General features: G+C 32.9%; 1 protein-coding gene across 3 annotated transcripts; it reads left to right on the forward strand.

Annotated features, from left to right (window-relative positions):
* Positions 1 to 698: 698 nt before the first annotated feature.
* Positions 699 to 21939, forward strand: LOC127729812 (monocarboxylate transporter 4-like). Of its 3 annotated transcripts, XM_052237724.1 has the most exons (8): positions 4897 to 5123; positions 5857 to 6225; positions 7778 to 7894; positions 13112 to 13255; positions 14179 to 14443; positions 19371 to 20026; positions 20824 to 20899; positions 21785 to 21939. In XM_052237724.1, the coding sequence occupies exons 2-7, from the start codon at positions 5913 to 5915 to the stop codon at positions 20865 to 20867; spliced, it is 1539 nt and encodes a 512-aa protein (XP_052093684.1). In that variant the 5' UTR covers positions 4897 to 5123; positions 5857 to 5912; the 3' UTR covers positions 20868 to 20899; positions 21785 to 21939. The 3 variants fall into 3 exon arrangements, with proteins under 3 accessions (XP_052093683.1, XP_052093684.1, XP_052093682.1); XM_052237723.1 differs by lacking the exons at positions 4897 to 5123; positions 20824 to 20899 and adding an exon at positions 699 to 780; XM_052237722.1 differs by lacking the exon at positions 20824 to 20899 and having other exon boundaries at positions 4898 to 5123.
* Positions 21940 to 22234: the final 295 nt, after the last annotated feature.

Below are 22234 nucleotides of genomic sequence, written 5' to 3' on the forward strand. Positions count from 1 at the left end.
TGAAACTAAAAAAGGCGTTTATTTTGTTGTTGGATCCGAAAATTTGCACGAAACGGCACGAACTCACTAGGTACTTCTAATATTTCGAGGATTGTAAACGCATAATTTTTCGTTGTTACAGATTAAAGTATACGCTAAGAGTTTTTGAGGGAATGCGATGTGTCATATGTGTATTATACACAGAAGAAATTTTGTCATAATTGCACGTTTTCGCAAATAAATCTATCTAATACATTATCATCTGGCTGTTAAGTTGATGTAACTTTGTATTACAAATCGAAATGACAAAAGGAAAACTTATAATTTTTAGATATCCTGTTAATAGTATCATTATGACAAACTTAATGAAAGAATTAACACCTTTCCTGTATAGCGTTGTTATTCTGTCGTTTCCCAAGTAGCATACTTATGAAAAAATATCTGTTGGATTCGAGTGCAACGTTTCTTAATAAAAGATAATGGACTGCTTCAAAACACCTACTGGCCATTAAAATATAACTGATAAAGCAATATATATTTTGTTTTAAATAAAGTTTCAAATTTAGTTTTAAAAGTCAATATTTAAAATTAATAAAAATGTTTGACGTCATTTGGTCAATGAAGGATGAATAGCTGAATCATTGTATGACGCCATATCAATATTTTTAGATTATAGGAACACATGTCTTGTATTCAGAGATATTCTATATTCAGATCGATCACTAAATACAATAAAATGTACAGCTATTTATAAAACAGGCAATGTGAAGAAGAAGAACGAAATGAGATTTAGCGCAGTAGGTCTGTATTTAACTGAAATTGTCAACATTTTTCATTTTCTGCAACACATTTGTTGCAAGATGCCAGACAAATTAATGCTGATACAGCAGCCTTGACGCCGAAAACCAATTTTATAAAGCTTTACATTTCAGACGGTAGAATTAAAAGTGGAATACAACAAATAAAGTACATTAATCGACAATGAAACATATTTTTGTTTTAATAATTGAAAACCGATATATTATACAAAAGTAAGTAAAGGTACTATACCTACATGCAACTCGTTAATATACTTTATGTATGAAAATCAACACTTCCGATTTCTGGATTAAATATTCTACGCACTATTATATGTGGAACCCAAAATTTAATTGCAGGCGCAATTTTCTTTAATTATTATGTTTCTACTTAGATTTTGCTTGTACTTAATTTTTTTTCAAAGTAGGCAAACAATTAAAGAATTAACAGGAATTGGTGTAAAGCTGATGGAGAATATACGAATACAACGAAATAAGGGGTATACATCAATAAGACAACAGTCCAAACACACGCATAACCAAATGACATCCCTAGAGGCTTAGTATACAGTCTTGATGCTACCTGAGAGGAGGTTCGTTGATGTTTTGTCTTGAAGCAACTTTCCTTCATTAAAATCTCGAGCAGAGGACTAAGATAAGAGAGAAGAAAGAGAAAGAGATGCACCACCACCACTTATATGTTCTAGTTGGACCAAACTTTTCTAATTCAATTTTTTTCAAAATGCCATTCGTGTAGAAATATTCGACCAGAAAAACAGAAAAAAATATCGTAGATTCTTTCTTTATAAGGACTTCTAGATGGTATTAATTTGCAAGTGTAGGAGGCAACTGAAGACGGACTGACAAGCCAGTTTATTCCAAGGCTCCAGTGTCCTTCTCAATCTGGAGTATTTATATTGAAAGAAAAAAAAATTTAGGAATATGAGCGTCAATCTCGTAATAATTTATTTAAGAAAAAATCCAAAGGTACCTATGGTATAGAAATTTTCAAAATATAAATTACAATTTATGAAAATATGGTAACAGGCACCTCTCCCCTTCGAAAGTTAGACTCATGCTGTGGTGGGAGGGGAGTCCGTAGGCTATGCTGTGGTGGGAGGGGAGTCCGTAGGCTATGCTGGATGTATAAATACACATCCACGGCCGGTCAGAATGGGGACATCAAATGCGAGGTTAGTATTGTGAAGCTTTTTCAAGATTCATAACAACAACTCTGAGAGGACTTGTTGATGTTCTTGTTACAAGGCAACAATTCTGTCCTATCCAACAAACCCTATCTTTCCAATTGCAGTTATCTCAATCCCTACATTTAGGGCGACTGATTTTGTAGACATAAGAAATCTCATTGTTAATTTTGCAAAACGGACATATTTCCTAACATCATTGTCATTTGGTCTCTTGTGGATAATTGTCTTATTGGCCATCATACCCCCATCTCCTAAGTATTATATAATAAATTTCATTGTTGAATTTGTTCTCATCTTGAATATGAAAGCAATATTTGCCGCTGTACGTTAAGGATACCAATGGTATAGAAATTTGAAAAATAAAAATAAATTTTATGGATATATGGTAACAGGAACGGCTCCGCATCAAGCATTAGACTTATGCTGTGGCGGGGAGGAGTCCGTATATGTTGTGCAGAATGTATACATGCATATCCACGGCCGGTCAGAACGGAACAAATTATATTATTAAATGTAATACTAAACACATTGATAGACATTCCAAATGCTAGGTCTATTTGTGCTCAAGTTCAGTATATAAATCGGTAAATGCATTATGTAGTACACATTACTACACAATCTAATTTTAAACAACCCTATCTACATACATAGAATATATCAAGTATATTCTGAATCAAAATATGACCCAAATACTAGGAGTTGAGAAACAGTAACGGATTTAATCAATCGAACAGAACAACAGTTTACATTGCGCCTTAATTTTATAAATAATTGCTTTCTATCAAGGTTAAATTAAAGACATGTAGCGCCAGAATGTCATGCTACCGTTCTCTGTCTGACGGCAATACGAGGAAAGCTCTCAGTCCGAGTGGTGCATAAGTGACCTGTTGTAATGTCTCACTGCAAGTTCAAGAACACATTGAAAATAGATGCGACACAGAGCTACATAGTTATTTTGATTTCGCGTTCGGCTGTACGACAGAAGAGTGTCCGTTTTGTTCTGTTGAATGTATAAATTGCATAAAATACATAAACTATGGACGTTGAGCAGCAAACCATCTGTGTGGTATTGCAGGTTTACGACTTTTAAAATGTTTTACAGTCCATATTATCTGCAGAAAAAAAAACAATCTCATTGCTTTTGGTAAAAACTTGGCTCTCACTTATTTCAGATTTCTTTACTTGTGTCATTGCTGTTATTATATTGCAAGCCAGCACGGATTAAGAAAAAAGTTAAGTAAGCCCGACTATATTGTATGATTTTATAATAATGCAATTATTTCAAGATTTTGGTTAGTGTATCCAAGATTTTGTTAGTGTAGTTTGTTGTACTGTCCAAGATTTTGGTTGGTGTAGTTTGTTGTACTGTCCAAGATTTTGGTTGGTGTAGTTTGTTGTACTGTCCAAGATTTTGGTTGGTGTAGTTTGTTGTACTGTCCAAGATTTTGGTTGGTGTAGTTTGTTGTACTGTCCAAGATTTGGGTTAGTGTAGTTTGTTGTACTGTCCAATATTTGGGTTGGTGTAGTTTGTTGTACTGTCCAAGATTTTGGTTGGTGTAGTTTGTTGTACTGTCCAATATTTTGGTTGGTGTTGTTTGTTGTACTGTCCAAGATTTTGGTTGGTGTTGTTTGTTGTACTGTCCAAGATTTTGGTTGGTGTAGTTTGTTGTACTGTCCAAGATTTTGGTTGGTGTTGTTTGTTGTACTGTCCAAGATTTTGGTTGGTGTTGTTTGTTGTACTGTCCAAGATTTTGGTTAGTGTAGTTTGTTGTACTGTCCAATATTTTGGTTATAGTAGTTTATTGTACTTTCTAATATTTGCAGTTATTCATGTTATCCATTTTCATGTATTATTCTTCAAATACTTTTTACAGTAGTTCTACTTATAAATCAGTAAATTCCTAATGTAGTTCAATATCTAATTTTAAATGACCCTATATTACTACATAAATAGAACTGATCGTCTGCATCTAAAAAAAATCAATAAGTATGTGTATGTCGACCCAAATATAATGAGTTGAAAAACAGTAACGGTTTAAAAGAATGGAAATGAAAAATCGTTTTAATTTTGCAAACAAGGCGAGTTGAAGACGTGTGTTGCCAGAATACTGTGGTACCACTTTTTTGACAACCCGATTGAACTCTCTCCAGAGTGGTCCATATATGACCTGTTGTAATGGCCTACTGATGGGGGGGGGGGGGGTGCTTGGATGAAATTTAAAAAAAAAGGCAGGACAGAATTTTTGAGTAAAAAAATAGGCAGGATGAGCAACTTGGCAAAAAAAAAGGCAGGATGACAAATTATGTATAAAAAGTCAGGATAAACTAATAAAAAAAAAAAAGGCAGGACCGAATAAAGTGAAAAATAAAAAGGCAGGACCGAGATTACAACTAAAAAAAAAAAAACGCAGGACAAAATTTTCATCCTACCATTGTTATTCGATATATGCATGAAGTAAGGCAATTGAATAGCAAGTATCCAGTGTGGTATTGCATGTTTATGAAGCATGCATGTGGTCCGTTTTACGCAAAACAAATTCCCTTTTTTTGTAAAAGAGAGTTAAAAATAATGGAACTCCCCAAAATCAAATTCTTGATCCTGTTCCTTCTACCATTGATAATCCGTCCTCCGACTTGTCTCTCCTGTTTGATTGCAGCCTATATTTAAAAACATGACTGAATGGCATGATCTTATAATTACATGTATGCAGACATCGCATGAAACATTAGAATACTGGAGTTCATAAACTGTATATGAAATTTGAAACGCACTTTAAATTCGACCTATCTTTTGACCGTCTTTTTCTTCTCATTTAAATTTCTTCAACACTTGTTTATAATGTATTACAAGTCATACCTGACTACTTCGACTTGCATAAGAAGTAGCATTATCCGGTTTACTAGCTACACATATATCACATTTACATGTATAAATACACACATTTATAGGCAGTAACTGTATTATTAAAGATCGGCGTAGAGTTAGATAGAATTTAGAGTTCAAAATACAAGGCCTGAAAATTATAGTTGTATGAGCTGAAAATATATGATCGTGTATTGATTTGTGCGTTCAACGATATATATGTGATTGTAAAACGTATAGCGTTTAGTTTTATTTGATTTATTTTCATGTGAAAGAGTAAGTGTTTTACTACACACACATATATATTTATATATTGAATTTATTTATTGTGCATATATGTTAATCTATAAACTGATGTTATCGGAATATCCACTTTCAAAAGCTATTAAAAAAGACGTGCAATATATATTTCATATTAAAATGCAGGTGTTGATGTTTTCCTTCATTATACACATGACTTGTACACTTAGTTTACTTGTTCTATTAAGATTGTAGCTCTACAAACTCCCACTGAGGGTCATTATGTTTTTCGGTCTGCATGTGCGTCCGTTCGTTCGTCTGTCCGTTTTCAAACTGACAAACAAAGCCAATTTATGTTAATGTATACAACTGTAAAACTTTTATATGAGGATTAACATTGAGAAATGTATAAGATGACTGCGGCCAGATTTACCCATCTTGAACATTATCAAACTATGTTAAAGTATTTTGAAATCCCATATATCTGGCAAAATGAATGCAGAAGATTACGAAAATAGGAAGGTATTGGTGCAAATTTTTCAACCGCTTGATAGGAAAATCACGAAGTACGGTTTTCGTTAACTTCAAATTTTCACAACTGAATTTTGTCTTTACAATATGCTTCAGGCTTTTTTAGAGCTAGTTGTCGGACTGTATATTAAACAGAACATTTTCATTTACCTGTTAAAAATATGTATTATGTAATTTAACAAAATGTTTACTCGTCACTATATCAATATATATTTTATTTTAACTGTTTATTTTGTAGGCCTGTTGACGACTAATCTTTAAGGAATTATGCAGGCAGTGACAATCAGATAGATAATGTCAACGACAGACGTCACTTTGCACGAGAAGATAAGACTTGTTGACAAGGTTACCGAAGAAAGTAAAGGGGACGACAGGTTGCACGAAGAAAAAAGTCTCCAGGACTTAGCAGCAACGAATGACAAGAGAAAGGAGGAGGCAAATTTATACGATGACATAAAGGTTGATGACGAAAATAAAGTTTCTTCGCCTCACATAAGAAGTAGTCTAGATGGCGACGATGAGGACGCTGCGAATCAACGACATGAAAGTCATGGAAAACGAAAATGGTTCTGTGTCATCGGTTGTGCAATTGCACATTTCGTCTTGGGTATGAAAGTATATTTTTTTTGTAAATCTAACTTATTGACATCACAGACTTTATGTGGTTATTGTGCCCCGCGCATAGAAATACAAGGAGTCCGTCCGTCCGTCCGTCAGTCCGTCTGTGCGTCCTTCCGTCCGGTTTTGTTAGCGCTCTCACATGTACAAATCGTGCCAGATTTTTATAAAACTTGTATCATATATTTTAATCATTAATGTCTGGCCAGTATTTTTTAAAGTTATGCTCCTTGGAAACATTTATTATATGGGAAATTGCATCGTTAGCGCTCTCATGTGTACAATTCTTGCCAGATTTTTATGAAACTAATATTGTAGGTTTATACCAGCAATGTCTTGGACGAGTTCGAAAATCTGTGCCGATCAGTAATTTTTAAAAGAGTTATGGCCCTTAGAAATATTAATTATATGGAAAATTGCATTGTAAGCACTCTCATGTGTACAATTCTTGCCAGATTGTTATGAAACTTATATTATAGGTTTATATTAGCAATGTCTCGGACAAAGTCGAAAATTAGTGCCGATTAATTATTTTTAAAGAGTTATGACCTGTAGTAATATAAATTATATGCCGATATGCATTGTATATAAGCGCTCTCACATGTACATTTTTTTCCAGATTTTTATCAAATTCATATCAAAGGTTTATAACAGCAATGTCTCGGACAATTTCAAAAATAAGTGCCGATTAAATATTTTTAATGAGTAATGCCCCTTTTTAATATTAAATATATCGGAAATTGCTCTCAAGTCTTCAACTCTCTAAGATAATTTTAAAAAGTCTTAAAGAACATTTTTTTTTTAGTTATTGCCCTTAGACAGATAAAGTATTGCAACGCTGGATACATTGGAACTCTGTTCTTTTTTCATGTGTTTGAACTGAGACGTTTATGAGAGGATAATTATGAATGGATGATTTTGGTCGATGTGTTTGTTTTCGTACAACGACAATAAATTACAGTATTTTTTAAGTCGTTCATTTACGAAAACAAACAGCAAACAGCATAATCTCTGTTACATGTGTTGAAGTTTTTTAGGAGTTATTTCAAGTATTCCACGTATTTATTAGAATGGTCTTGTCTATTGAATATCTACATGATGATTGGTTATCTTTAAAAAAAAAAAGAGAAGGAAATAAGCCACAAATAAGATTTCAAACAAAGTTCTGTTGACTGAACGTCCCTGATTAAGTTTCATCCTAAGAAAACACACCAAAATACGGAATTTGGTCCGTTTTTTCACTTTGATTTCCATTACAAAATATTTCTTTTAATCTGAAGTTACCTCCCACATACAGCAATCATGTTTTTCATGTTTTCTAAATCAATACAAAAAAATAAAGGGATAAGCATTTCACGATAGCAATACATATTCTTAATGTGTATTTCATGTAATCGTATTAGAAGCGTCTCGCGAAATGGGACACAAAATGAACCTTTTCTTTCTTTTACCCCCCATAAAAAAAAGCCCAACAAAAAACACTAAGATAAAAATATAAAACAACAAAATGTACAGTGCACCTTTCAAATTGACTATTTAAGGAGGATTTGAAAGATCGAGCGGAGTGCTGTATCTACACATTGAAAAGAAGTTTGGAAATGGTGCGAGTGATATTGCCTGGGTGATATCTCTTAGTGTTACCCTGAAGCTGTTATTTGGTATGTATTAAGATGATTAGAACAAATTAAGATTTTTATATAGCATCTTTACATTCCCTGTAGTTAACAGCTACAATTTAGCGTGTAGTCCCCGGTATTGCACTGGTACAAATCAAAATGAGGAGTTTACGGCAGTACCACATGATATTCTTGTTTAAAAGGTTTTTTTTCCACACAAAGGGTTTTTGCAAAAAAAAGATCGATATTGTAGTTATCTTGTTGTAGTATCGTGCAATATGATATTCTACTCTCTCGCGATCGGAGCAAATACAAATATAAATGCAATAATCCTAGGAAATACCTAATATTCGGTAGGCCTGCAATCTGATTAAAATTCAGACCAAATCTTGACTCGCGTGCTCGTATATTATTTATATAAGGATATATAAGCTATTAAGATAACGAAATCAGAGATCTATATTTTAATTTAAATTGATATGACTGTATTCAAAAGTGTGATTATTGCACAGATTTTTTCATTTTATGTATTTCGATTAACGTATTTCATTTCCTGTTAAATGCAGCTATATTCAGAACGAGATCGCTTCGGGAAAGGTGAATTATTCATCATTTTTATTGGTTTAAGGCTTTTTCTTCGAAGTCAGGGGCATCGTTTCATTTGGACACTAACTACGAATTTTTACATTCTAAACATACAAAATGTGAGGCTTTCAGGTCGAGTTCTTCTCAAAGATAGGACCAATCACAAAAATCCCCTTTAAGTCAACCCTTTAATTTTCTATATTCATATTCACCTAGAATTAAAGTTATTTTGATTTCAAAATTGTAAGTAGCTTAACAACAAGCTACAAATATAACATGCATAGTGAGATCCGAGGAAGTTAAGCAATCAGTTATTTGGTAGTTATAGTAGGGTTTTACATTATACTGGGAATTCGATACACTTTTGTTTTTTATGCTCTCGCTCGTTTTATGTTTTTGTTTTTCCAAAGTTTTTGTTTCTAGCCTGTTGACATTGTGGTCAGGTAATATGGACTTCCCCCTTTTTAATTTACTTTTGAGTTCGGTATTAACCTTATTTTTTTTTGTTTTTTCAATGTTCTGGAGACTTTCAGAGAAATACGTGTTATGAGCATGGAGATCAGTATATGGATAACGTCTGTGTTATGTTTTTTTACTGAAAAAATATTGATTTTGGTTAGGGGACGACCAATTATTTGATATTCTGGTGGAAGGATTTCTTTACGGATTGAATACTCAGTATATTCATTTTCATCAACTGTTATGCATGCTTATTTATTTTCACTTTTGTACACTAAGGTTTATTGCATTTTTGTGTGGCAGAATATTCATTTGGCAAGATTATTTATTTTTAGCTCTTACCGGGCCAGGAAACTCATTTTCAAAATCCTAATTCCTCCCCTTCACCCAGAAAAAAAAATGGTCGTCCCCATACAATACTTTTAAAATTATTGTTTACGATTTGAAAATTATAGACGCGCCATCCTTAATCAGAGGCGGGTTTAGGGGAGGGGGCAGGGGGCCCGGGCCCGCCTTTTGTGGGAAAAATTTGGTTGATTATTTAGGGAATCACTGAAGCATGACTGGAACGGGCCCCCCTCTTTGGCAGTCAAGTGGGCCCCCCTTATGAAAATTTCTGGATCCGCCACTGCCTTTATACAAGTCCGCCAACATTTACAAAAAAACATGTATATAAAACGAGTGTAAATATTCAACATCGAGATTATATGTACACAAACACATGTTTACTATGTTTACATTAAATGTCAGTGAATTATGCAACAAGATAATAAATGTTTATGTACGGAATGACTCTGAAACTTTTGTTTTGACATTTTATATTATATTATTTTGTACTAACGGTCGAAGAAACCGGAAATTTGATAGCAAAACAAAGTAAAATCTCCTTGTGTTTCAGATATTAAGTCAATAGATTGTTAACTTCAGTAACTATAGATTTATAGTTATTTTAAAACCACAAAAATATTAATAAAAGGATATTGCGGTGAAAACCAACGAAACCTAAAAAAAAAATCTTTTGAGGTTAACACATACTATCTTCAACAAATTAAGACGAAGAAAGTGTGACAGTCTTTTAAATATGTTTACAGGCCCTTTGGTCATGAACCCCCCTTTCTAGCTCACCTGATCCAAAAGGCCACGTGAGCTATTATCACCACTTAGCGTCCGTCGTCTGTCGTCCGTTACTTTTACAAACATCTTCTCCTCTGAAACTACTGGGCAAAATTTAAGAAAACTTTTCCACCATCATTGCGGTATCTATTTTAAAACCTTAATTGTACGATAATCCTGCCTTCCAACCAACATGGCCGGCATGGCTAATAAAAAGCTGGAAATAAGTAAGTTTTAAAATTCGAAAGGGAAATTATGTCAATATATATAAACAATTCACCAAAGTTTCATGAAAATTGTTCAAAGCATATTTGAGTTATAGTCAGAAAACTGGAAAATCACCTCTTTTTTTATGAATAAAATCCCATAACTCTGAAACGTAAAATCTAAAATTTACAAAAATCGAAAAGGAGCTTACGTGAATAGATATTAACAATTCACCAAAGTTTTATGAAAATAATTGAAAGTGTTTTTGAGTTATTGTCCGATTTGTTGACGACGGACAGAAATGTTCAGTATGTTGAGATCTACCTACTGTCTTTGTACACCAAAGCTTCAGACGACTTTTTATCGGAGTTATTGCCTTTGAATGACGATTTTCCCCATTTTTGAATATTTGCCTTATTTCTTGAAAACTATAATAGATAGAGAGAAACTTCAATTTTCATAAATGATCAGAAAGACAAGCCCTACAAGGCCGAAATTGCCAGGCAACTCCTTATATGAGTAATTGCTCTTAATTGACGAATTTACCAATATTTTTTCTTTTGCGTTTTTGCTTATCATCTTGAAAAGTGTAATAGATAGATAAATAGAAACTTAAAAAGACAAAAATGAACAACAAGACAAGGTCTTCAAATGATTAGACATGGCGGAAATCGTTGGTAGACTTCTTAAATGAGTTATTGCCCTCAATGGCGATTATTACCATTTTTCGCGTTTTTGCTTATTCTCTTGCAATCCATAATAGATAAGGAGACACTATAAAAAAAGAAAATGACCAGGAGGACAAGTTTTATAAAATTGTTAATATGTCTGAAATCTTTGGTCGACTTCCTTTAGGGGTTATTGCTCCTAACTGACGATTTGTACCATATTTTTGGGCATATTTAACGAAAACTATAATAGATAAACGGTAAACAGCAAAAGTAATAAGCAAGACATCACCTGCAAATAGATCAACATTACTGAAATTGTCAGAAACTCCTTACAGGAGTTAATGCCCATTAATGATGATTTTTACCCATGTTTTTGCATTTTTTTCCCTCGCCTTTACTGGAGGGGCTTTACGTGTTACCCTTGTCTGTCCTTACGTTCATCCGTCCTTCCGTCCGTACGAACGTCCCAAAATTGCCTCAACCAAATATGCGAAACTTATACACAATGCTTATTACCACTTATTTTGGAAAACAATACTAGATAGATAAATACTTTAATTTACAAAAATGATCAGCAAGATTAGATTTTAAATGACGTTTATTACAATTTTTTGCGTTTTTGCTTACAGTATTATCTTGAAAACCATTAAAGATAAAGAGACACTAAAATAAAGAAAAAATTACCAGCAAGGCAAGGTCTACAAAAAAAAATTTTTGAAGGACAATTTCTAAAACGTTTTTGCTTTATAATTATCTTTATTATACTATAGAAAGCCGGATATAAGATACCAATGTTACGTAATAAAAGTTACGTATGTGGAATCATAGCTAACAAACTCTTTTATTTGTGTCAAAATTTTGGAAAATGTTCGTACCAAATTATGATCTGTATTCCTGTTTTTCTGTGATGAACATATATATTCATTGAAGCACGAGACGTCGCTGCATACATGCGCATATCGAACGAACTGCAAAATGTATTCTACTTGAGAAAGATCCAAAGCAACATTATCATTAAGGAATAGAAAGTTAACAATAAGAATTAAAAAAAATGTCCCGTTTGTCATCAAGTTTACCATGAGCAATTCTGGAAATATAAGGGATCAAAATGGCAACTTTTTCTTACCAACGGAAGATTTAGGAAGAGTAAATTCAGGCGGAAAAAAATTTAAATTTAGAAACTCTAGATTAGTTAAGAAAGAATATGTCGTCCAAACATTTGCAGGTATTTTTGTATTAATATCTTTTATGTCTTTATGGAGTTTGATCATTAACTGAGATTCATTACAGTAAAGAAACAACTCATCGAAAAGAGGGACACACACATTCTGTTTTCCCCTTTTTTCCGTATTACTTTTAACCACCACGTTCGAGTTCATTTCGTTTTCCATTCGTTTGATGTTTTTGAGCTTTTGATATTGCCATTTGATACAGGACTTTCCGTTTTGAATTTTCCTTGGAGTTCGGTATTTTTGTTATTTTACTTTTTAATGACAACCAATACACGACTTAATTCAAAGTAGGTAAATAAACTCATCATAGTTACAAAGATTAAAATTTGGTACGCCATGTACGAGCGTTTCGTCTACAAAAGACTCATCTGTTAGGCTCGAATCAAAAAAGTTAAAACGGCCAAATAAAGTACGAAGTTGAAGAGCATTGAAGACCCAAAATTCCGAAAGTTTTTGCCAAATACAGCTAATGTAATATATTCGTGGTTAGAAATTTGATTATAACAGTGTTTTGTTGTAAGCTACCTTGCTGCTTCCTTTGTTCCAGTCCTATAAAATATGACTTCACTTTCTTATTCAATTCTTAAACGTTTTTATACCGATATTTTCATTTTTTTTTTAACGTGGCACATTGAAAGAGAAAAATAAATAGTAAAAATAAAAAAATGAATAGCAATGAAAAAGAAAATATCAGAAATAAATAGAAATAGAAAATAATGCCCCCGAGGTCATATGTTATAGGACTACCTTTATTCTAATGTATGAAAATATTACATTTAATTACAATGTCATTATTTTTTAAGTGCGTCATTATGAAAACAATTAACTAGAATGTTATAAACCTAACGCAATGGCATGCTATGCCATGTCATACATTGCAAAACAAAACAATGGTAGTTATCAAAGAAGTACTTGACATTATACGTTTTAGTACTCTCTAAGAAACAAATTATTCCTATGAATCGTATTTACATCATTAACCTTTTTGATAGGTCCAGTAGCCAGTATTCTTTGTACGAAGTTTACTCCGAGATGTGTTGTTGTGAGTGGTGCTATTTTGTTTGGGATTGGTTTACTGATTTCAGCATTTGTTCCCCATTTTGTAATTTTGTACATCACCTTCGGAGTTATTACAGGTAATTTAGTACTCTAAGTATAAAAAAATGATTGACACTGTAAGAACACATGGCTGCATGCTTGAAATCTCATATTGTCGGAGGAAGCTGGAGTACCTGGATAGAACCATCAAACTTCGTCTTAAAAAAAAAACTGGCAATTTTAGTCAAATGAGAGTGAAGTCGAACTCACCTTGCCACGTGCGGAGTTCGATGATTGATTGATTGTTGGTGTTTTAACGCCACTTTTAAGCGACACATTTCGGCTATTTCATGGCGGTCAGTTTTTATAGGTGGAGGAATCCGGAGTGCCCGGAGAAAACCACCGACCTTCGATAGGAAAACTGACAATCCTAGTCAATTAAGATTGGAGTCGAGTGCACCCGCACGAGCGGGGTTCGAACTCACAACCTCAGTGTGAGAGCGGAGTTCGAACTTACAACTTCAGTGTTGAAAGGCTAGTGATATTAACTATTATACATAATAGATGAACTACTTACTATCCATTAATAAGAAAAAAAAAGTTGTAGGACAAACAATAGAGCAATCTAACAATAAACAAAAACAAAAATTAAATTGTCATGGAATGATGTCTGTTATTGAAAATCTTATATTGACCATAAGATGTTTTATTTGGATTACATGCATGTATCGTTTTGTTGGGTTGCTGTCCGTATACCCTTTTTTATCAAGCAAAGTAACTACGAGAGGTACAATCAGTAAGAATGGAACACTTATTTCAATATTTCTGACATAAAGTATATATATAAAAATATTAAAAACAAGTATGAAGCGTATTTTCATCAATTCTTAGAGTTACTGAGCGCCGCTCCAAGGACCTTTATCTGAACGCACTCGAAAAATCAGATTTAGTAATATAAGAGTTGAACAGTACATCCTCTTCGATCCTAATACTAGTATGTTTATACTACAATGTGTTGTAGGTATTGGCAAATCACTTGCTTACCAGCCAGGTCTAGTGGTGGTTGGCCAGTATTTTAAAAAGAGAAGAGGAGCAGCTGTCGGTTTGGCAACAGCTGGTGGCGGGATCGGCACATTGGTCTTACCACCGTTGTTTGAGACAATGATGAATCACTATGGGTTTTCTGGTGGACTCATGATAATTTCTGCCATTGCATTACATATGTGCATCAGTGGAATGTTATATAAATCACCAACAAGGAGAAAGCTACATAGACAGTCACTTATGTAAGTTTTTATGCCCTACCTAGGGGCATTATGTTTTTCGGTCTGTACGTCCGTTCGTTCGTCCGTCTGTTCCGCTTCAGGTTAAAGTTTTTGGTCAAGGTAGTTTTTGATGAAGTTGAAGTCCAATCGACTTGAAACTTAGTACACATGTTCCCTATGATATGATCTTTCTAATTTTAATGCCAAATTAGAGTTTTGACCCCAATTTCACGGTCCACTGAACATAGAAAATGTTAGTGCGAGTGGGGCATCCGTGTACTATGGACACATTCTTTTTGTGAATTGCATATGTACTTTATAGATAGAAAAAAGAGTCGGAAGATACCAAAGGGAGAATCAAACTCAGAAATCGAAGAGAGACCAACAAAATAATGGGATAAAAGAGAAAAACGACAAAAACACAGTTTACAAAATACTACATAAAAAACTAAAGACTGAGCAACTACTCAATAATTCAAGCACTAAGTCGTTGCGAGTATTAAAAAAATGTGAATGATTTTAACCTTTTTTCTAACATAAAACACAATTAAAACTATGCCATTTTTATTAGTCCTACACCTTTGAGTTCACCAGAAAATTTAAATTTATTCGTTATAAGTCTACTCAGAAAGTTATAAGTAATAAGTTATAGAATCATTTGCAAAACAGTGTAGCCGAGACCATTGATTGGCGCTCTAAAATATCCCATTGACTGGGTCAGATTAGGTGAACGTTCGTCTGTAACGCCCACAACTCACGACGTATTTATTATAGACATTTAAACTGTGGGGTCACCAAAGGGTCTCAACGCCTAAATAAAATAATTCGAAAAACTAATCAGGAATAACCTTTGTGTTTTGATTTATATTGAATACTTAAACGTTCTTTACTTGTGTTTTTGTTATGTTTTGATAATGAATTTTTATGATATCGGAAGGATTTAACTGGCTTTAAAAGTTACAATGGATGTGTTGATTATCATCTTTTTTTCGGACGTCAAAGCGATTTAACAATTGCGGTTGTCCAATTATGTCATCTTTTAACTTTTATCTGGTCAAAATTTTATTTTAGAACGAATGCATGATCAACTTTAAAAAGTGTGCAAACACAAAACATATAGACAAAATATACTTCTTTCCTGTCTTTTTCGTAATTGCAATTGACAGTAAAAAGGCTATTTGGATCAAGCCTTATGAAATTTGCATTTACGTTTTTGAATAGGTACAGTCAAGTTTAGCGATTGATAATTCATTGATAACATTCTGGCGTATCACAAACAAACAACTTGTAACGTCTCATTTCATTGGCCGAAAGATTTAAATACAACAACAATTGTAGTGTGCACGTGAATTGACACAGGTGACCGACAATGGAATGTACTACGTTACTACGAACGTAAAAAAACAATGATTTTTGGTCAAAATAATTAAATAAGTATTTTGTGAATTTCAAATAGTGGGGTCGAAATATTATACTAATAATTTGTGTTAAGTAATATTCTTTATGCATGCAGCACTTGTATCGCACTATGAAAAATTTAAGGATTAAATAAAATGCATGTGCCGCTTTTATACGGATGAATGTATGAACCACTTTAATTTCTTTCATATTGACGCTAGGTTATTATCCTGACAATGTCGTAGTTACTTATAATAAGGATCTCATAATACTGATCCATTTCAAATTTATGATGGGTTGCACATTCCTCTTTTATTGTTTTCATGCTATAAAACGAAAATAAAGTAGCTAAGCGTTTGGTCATTCAGAAATGACGTGTCATAAACGAGCAAATTGTCCCCGAAAGATCGTATCATGTGTGCACGTGAATATAGATGTACTTTACAATGTACTATCATGGTCACCACGAAATTCAAATGAATTCAGTGAAGGCATGTTGGTGTAAAAAGGTTTGAAATGTTTCATCGGCGAAGATTTTATTTTTGCATGTGTGGAACTAAAATATAAATAAATACTTGTGAGAAATGTCGTAGTTTATAAGGAACTATATAAATGTACTGTTTTCGATTTTAATTGGTTGAAAATTTATCCTTTAATTTCATACCGTAAGAATAGAGCTTTGCATAATATTGTTGAACTATCCGCCAAAGTAACGTGTGGCATGCGTGCGTATTAAAATGAAATACAAAATCATACATGTATGATAAACTTATAAACGAAATATTAAGAAATTAAGGATGACTACTGTAAAAGTATGTACAAAAATGGAGTCACCTTTTATCAATACATTTAGTGAATAACCACACTGTTTAAAACTGATTGTTTTCTATGCAACTATTTAAATATTTACAATATATAATTTTCAACCGAGGATAGCAAAACAGTTAATTATAAATTAAGAAAGTATATCGCTGGAGTTTATAAAGTACATTTCCTTCCACTGTGCCATGGTTTGCCATCTCCATTTTTTCTCTAAACAAAGCATGGCTGGTTACATGTTCTGAATTTACTTAGAATTTCGGGATTTATTTTTCAAAATCAAGTAAACTAAATCAGAAAAAAATCACACTATCCTAAAACTTATGAAAGAATATGAATAATGAACATGACAGTTTATAACACAAACCCATTTACTATAAAAATCGAGCAATATCTTTAGTATGTAATTTGGTTATTTTTGTAGTTAAGTACGGTTTCATTTCAAGTACAACGTTAATTCATCAAGTCCATTGAATAAAAGATAAAGCAGGGTGAGCAACTTGAGAAAAAAAAGGCAGGATGACGATTTATGTAAAAAAAATCAGGATAAACTAATAAATATAGTCAGGACCTAACAGACTGAAAAATAGAAAGACAGGACAGAGAAAACAACTAAAAAAAATGCAGGACAAAATGTTTCATCCAAGTCCCCCACCCCCAATCAAAATAAAATGGTAGCTCCCTTAATCCAGAACCAATTGAGAGGAGACAGTTGAATTAAATATTTCGACGTGACTGTTAAGATTAAAGTTTAAAATTTTACATGAACATGTATAAAAGCTAGAATTGCCATGGGATAATCAAGAACACAATCATGTACGTGAATACGACGATGGAAGTTTTTAACGACCTTGACCGGCTACGTGAATACTGATCAGTCCATTCAGCTTTATAGTACGCGTGTTCTATTTTCGCAGGTGTGAGGTCGAAGGTTTGAATTGACCAATGAAAACGATCGTTCCTTAACGAGTTAATCTAATAAAGTTTGTTTGACTGATTATGTTGCACGACCTTTCGCTAAGCTTGGCCGCAGTTCAGTATACAATGTATAGTTTGCAAATGATCGCAAATAAAATATGTATATAATAAACTGTGCACTGTAGTTCGTATATATACTGAGACCCTTTGGCAACCCCACAGTTTAAATGTTTATAATAAATACGTCGTGAGTTGTGGGCGTTACAGACGAACGTTCACCTAATATGACCCAGTCAATGGGATATTTTAGAGCGCCAATCAATGGTCTCGGCTACACTGTTTTGCACATGATTCTAAGTTATAAGTCTACGAACCGCACCAAAATCCGAGGGTGTTATTAGGACTGATAAATTATTCCAATTCCAATAGACAACTAGCCAAATAGTCAAAAACATTATACATGTAGTTGCCCCCATAGGACAGATTGAGCATAAATACGACAAAAATGATGAGTGTACAATGATAAAAGTAGGATACCGATTATGGATGCTCCATTTCTGAGTAGATTTATAACTTAGGCGAATAAGTTTAAATTTTCCGGTGAACTCGAAGGTGTAGGACTAATAAAAATGGCATATTTTTAATTGTTTTTTATGTTAGAAAAATGGTTAAAATCATTCACATTTTCTTTTGATACTCGCAACGACTTAGTGCTTGAATTATTGAGTAGACACCCGTTTACTGTTAAAGATGACATCGCACTCTATAGTTTTCTTTTGGTTATTTATGTCCTCTCATGGACGTATACCCCAAAATCTCCTTTGACTCATTTTAATGATTTATCATTATAATTTGGTTTGGAGAAATTCGTTGTCCCATACCGTTTATTACTCGAGGGTTTTCAAAATGCAAAGTGGCATACGTGTATTTATTAAAAAAAAAATACGTTCTCATGTTTGACAAATTTCATGATTGAGGTTGACAAGCGAACAATGCTACCGGATATTTGTCTTTACGTTATACCCGATCATGCCCATTGCCAGCGTTTTCACTACGTATTCCTATACAGACCCAAAATGCAGATTACTGTGGATTCATTATTATTCGTTGGGTACCAATTTTTCGTGGATTTCGTGGGTACAGGTAAACCACGAATTTAAATGTTCAACGAATTACACATTTTCTATAAGGTTGTATGCTGACTTTGGCAAATCCACAAAATCAATTATCCCCGAAAATGCAAGTTTCTCTCTATCAACGAAAATTGGTACCCACGAAAATAAATGAATCCACAGTATCTGTAGAATTACTTAAAAAATAAATCTAAGATCCATAGAATAATATTTGAAATTTGCATGAAAACCGAGAATAAATTTTGCGTAACATTAATCTTCTAAATGCCCATTATCACATATTTGCAGTAATATTACAATAATAATTTTTATCAAGTTTTTCGTTGACATAAAGGAACGACCATTTGGTATTCTGGGGATAAAAGGGCATCCAAATGAATCATGTATTTCCATTTGTTGCTACGCATACTTATTTTTTTTCCGCGGCATTGCTGCAGGAAAATTTATTTTCTATTTTGTACATATTTGTATCCTCAACTATCCTACATTTCATGTTGCATATTCATTATCCTCCTGTCTTGTGCAAAGTCATTTATTTTCAGTTCTTACCCGGCCAAGTTATTCCTTTTTTTTCAAAATCCTCCTGCATCCCCACGATAAAGTCAAAAGGTTGACTTTAATAAAATGACTATTGTATACCAACCAGTGCATTTTGATCATATCAATTTCTTTCATTGCAGATCACATTCATGTGAACGTTTTCACGACAGCAGACTCTTGAATAGCAGTGATTCAACAGAGTGCCAAATAACGGAAACAGAAGAACAAAGTAAAAAAGCGCCAAACAAATATCACAAACTATGGATAGGAAGGTGTCTAAGATCTTGTAATACTGTTAAAGACAAAGAATCTTCCAGTAAAAAGTTAGATTTTTCACTTCTCAAAAGACCGGATTTTCTAATGTTCTGTGTTGGAATAAGTTTTCTAGCTTTATCGTTTAACTCTATGTTAGTATTCATTCCACCTCTTGTAAAATCCAGAGGTCTGACTGGTATAGAAGGGGCATATGTTATGTCAGTTGCTGGTATTTTCGATACTATTGGACGAATAGCTTCCGGTTTTATATTAGAAATGAAACGTCTGAGAAATTTCCGAAAACTATTATACAATACTGTTATGTTCATGTTAGCGCTTGTGATTTTTTCCCTTCCATTTACAGTGACGTTTGTTGAATTTTGTGTTGTTGCCGCCATATTTGGATTGCTTATAGGAACATACACTTCTCAGAAGTCCGTGATATTAGTGGATATTGTCGGTTCTGAAGCTCTAAATAGTTCGTTCGGAATACTGATTTTCTTTCAAGGAGTTGGAACTCTAATAGGTCCACCAATAACAGGTAAGATGACATAGTTTATTAAAAGTATGTCAGATTTATTTATGGATCATCAAAAATAAGGAGATATGGTATGATTGTAAATGAGACAACTATCAGCCAGAGTCCAAATTACGTGGATGCAAGCAATTTATTGGGTTATCATATGGCCTTCAACAATGAGCAAAACCCATACCGTATAGTCATTTATAAAAAGTTCCGACATGAGAAAATGTGAAATATTTCAAAGCTTGATTTTTTTATAATACATATACAATGAATGAAGAAAACAAATATTACAAGACAATTAAAATAGAATGATGAACTGGGTAATGTGTGCCATAAAAAAAACCCCCGTTGAAACTTCATTTATAGAATTATTTGAAGAAAACATAAGAAAAAGGATTATACATAAATTGACGTATAATCCTTCAATTAATGATCATTCCTGGTCTGTTAAAGTTAGCTTTAGCTAATGCTGTTGAAACACGAAACACGTTTATAGAATTGAAAAAATAAAAATGTTACAATTTAGTTGTTGATTGTATTTGGAAAGGGTAGGTGACAGGAGTGGTGTCTGTAATAATAGTTTGTGTAATATGGAGCTAAAACATTTTAGGAACTTTTGATTTTATAATAATGAACTTCATGGACTCAATATTAAGTACATTATGTAACTCATGGACTTCTTTATCATGTTTATGAAATCAGGAACTCATTTGAATTAATAAATATCCATAACATATTTATGAACCAAACTTGGCGAGCAATTAATAAACTAAAGATAATGAATTCAATTTCTTGTTATGAAACCTTTCAAGAACATTCATCACGCGAAGACCAAGATGAGAGGACAAGCGCCTGATTAGGCATACACCCATCAAGCAGTATTGTAAGGCAAGATCTTTTCTGTTTAGGTGTTTTAGGCATTTTTAAACTTTTGTTAACTGTTATTTTGAAAATATATGTGCTGTTAACTGTTATTGAATTATTAGCTGTTATCTATTTTCTTAAAATTGACATTGTTGTTAACTGTTATTATGAAACAAAATACCCATGTAAACTGTTTTGTTTTAATCTTTGAAAGATCATTTAAATTGCTGTTATCAATTATCAGTATTTTAAATTTACTGTTATCTGTTTCGAGCAAAATCAAAAATTGTCAACCTGTTAATGGACCCCCTCTTGTAACATGATATAGAAACAACATAGCTTTCTTAATGATGATAATTTCAATCAGCCTTGAATTATTTTTTGCTAAATTATAATGTATCATATTGATATGCAGACATGCTCAATTAAAAAAACATGATTAATCATTTCCTGTAAAAAAAATATTTCTTTCAAATTGGAAATCGCACAGAAAAGGGTATTATTTGTCAGCTAATATTGCACAGACGACTTAGTTACATACATCGGGTTTCTTGTGGTGTACAATAGGCATTTTTATGTAATACAAATGTTGAAATTAAATCATACAGAAGACTTCAATGTAAAACAGTCACTTGGAACACAGTAAAAGTATTAAGACAATAAGATTTTTTTTATAACTTATAGTAAACCATTTAGAGAAAATGCAACTATGGTCAGTTTATACAAGTAAATAATGTCAAAGATATTGCATTATAAAATTTGCAGTTCCTCAGTAACATGAATACACCGGTTCTCTCAAACTCCAAAAACGAACATGACCTCAAGTAGTCAAGAAGCCCACTGTCATTACAAGCTATATAGTTTAACCAGATATTTTTTTTTCTGTCACTATACAATTTATCTTTTCAGGTGTATTTAAAGATGAATATAATTCCTATGCTGACGGATTTTTCTTTATTGGATCAACGACATTCATTGGTGCTTTTATTTTATTGCTTAGCAACACTGTAAAATGTAACAAATGTAAACCAGAATTCTCTATCAAATAAACGAGTTTTAACATACTTTATATTCTTCTGAACCATAAAATGGAAATATTTGAACTACTTTATTATGTACATAGGTAACAATTACGGTGATTATATGTGTGTATAATTATTGTAATGAGGATATGTTCCAGACCATATGAGTCTGTGTTGATGTTTTCGTTGTAGAAATTTTTCATGTTTCGTATCTGCATTTTTTTAAGTTAGTTTATCTTCAAGATTTTCTGTCAGATGTTTGATAATTTTCATTGAGTGACAACCATACAGTCTTTTTCGCTTGTACTTCGGTATTTCTAAATAGTATGCAGAGAAA

This window comes from Mytilus californianus, unplaced genomic scaffold (genome assembly GCF_021869535.1).
Source record: "Mytilus californianus isolate M0D057914Y unplaced genomic scaffold, xbMytCali1.0.p SCAF_2, whole genome shotgun sequence".
Taxonomy (NCBI): domain Eukaryota; kingdom Metazoa; phylum Mollusca; class Bivalvia; order Mytilida; family Mytilidae; genus Mytilus; species Mytilus californianus.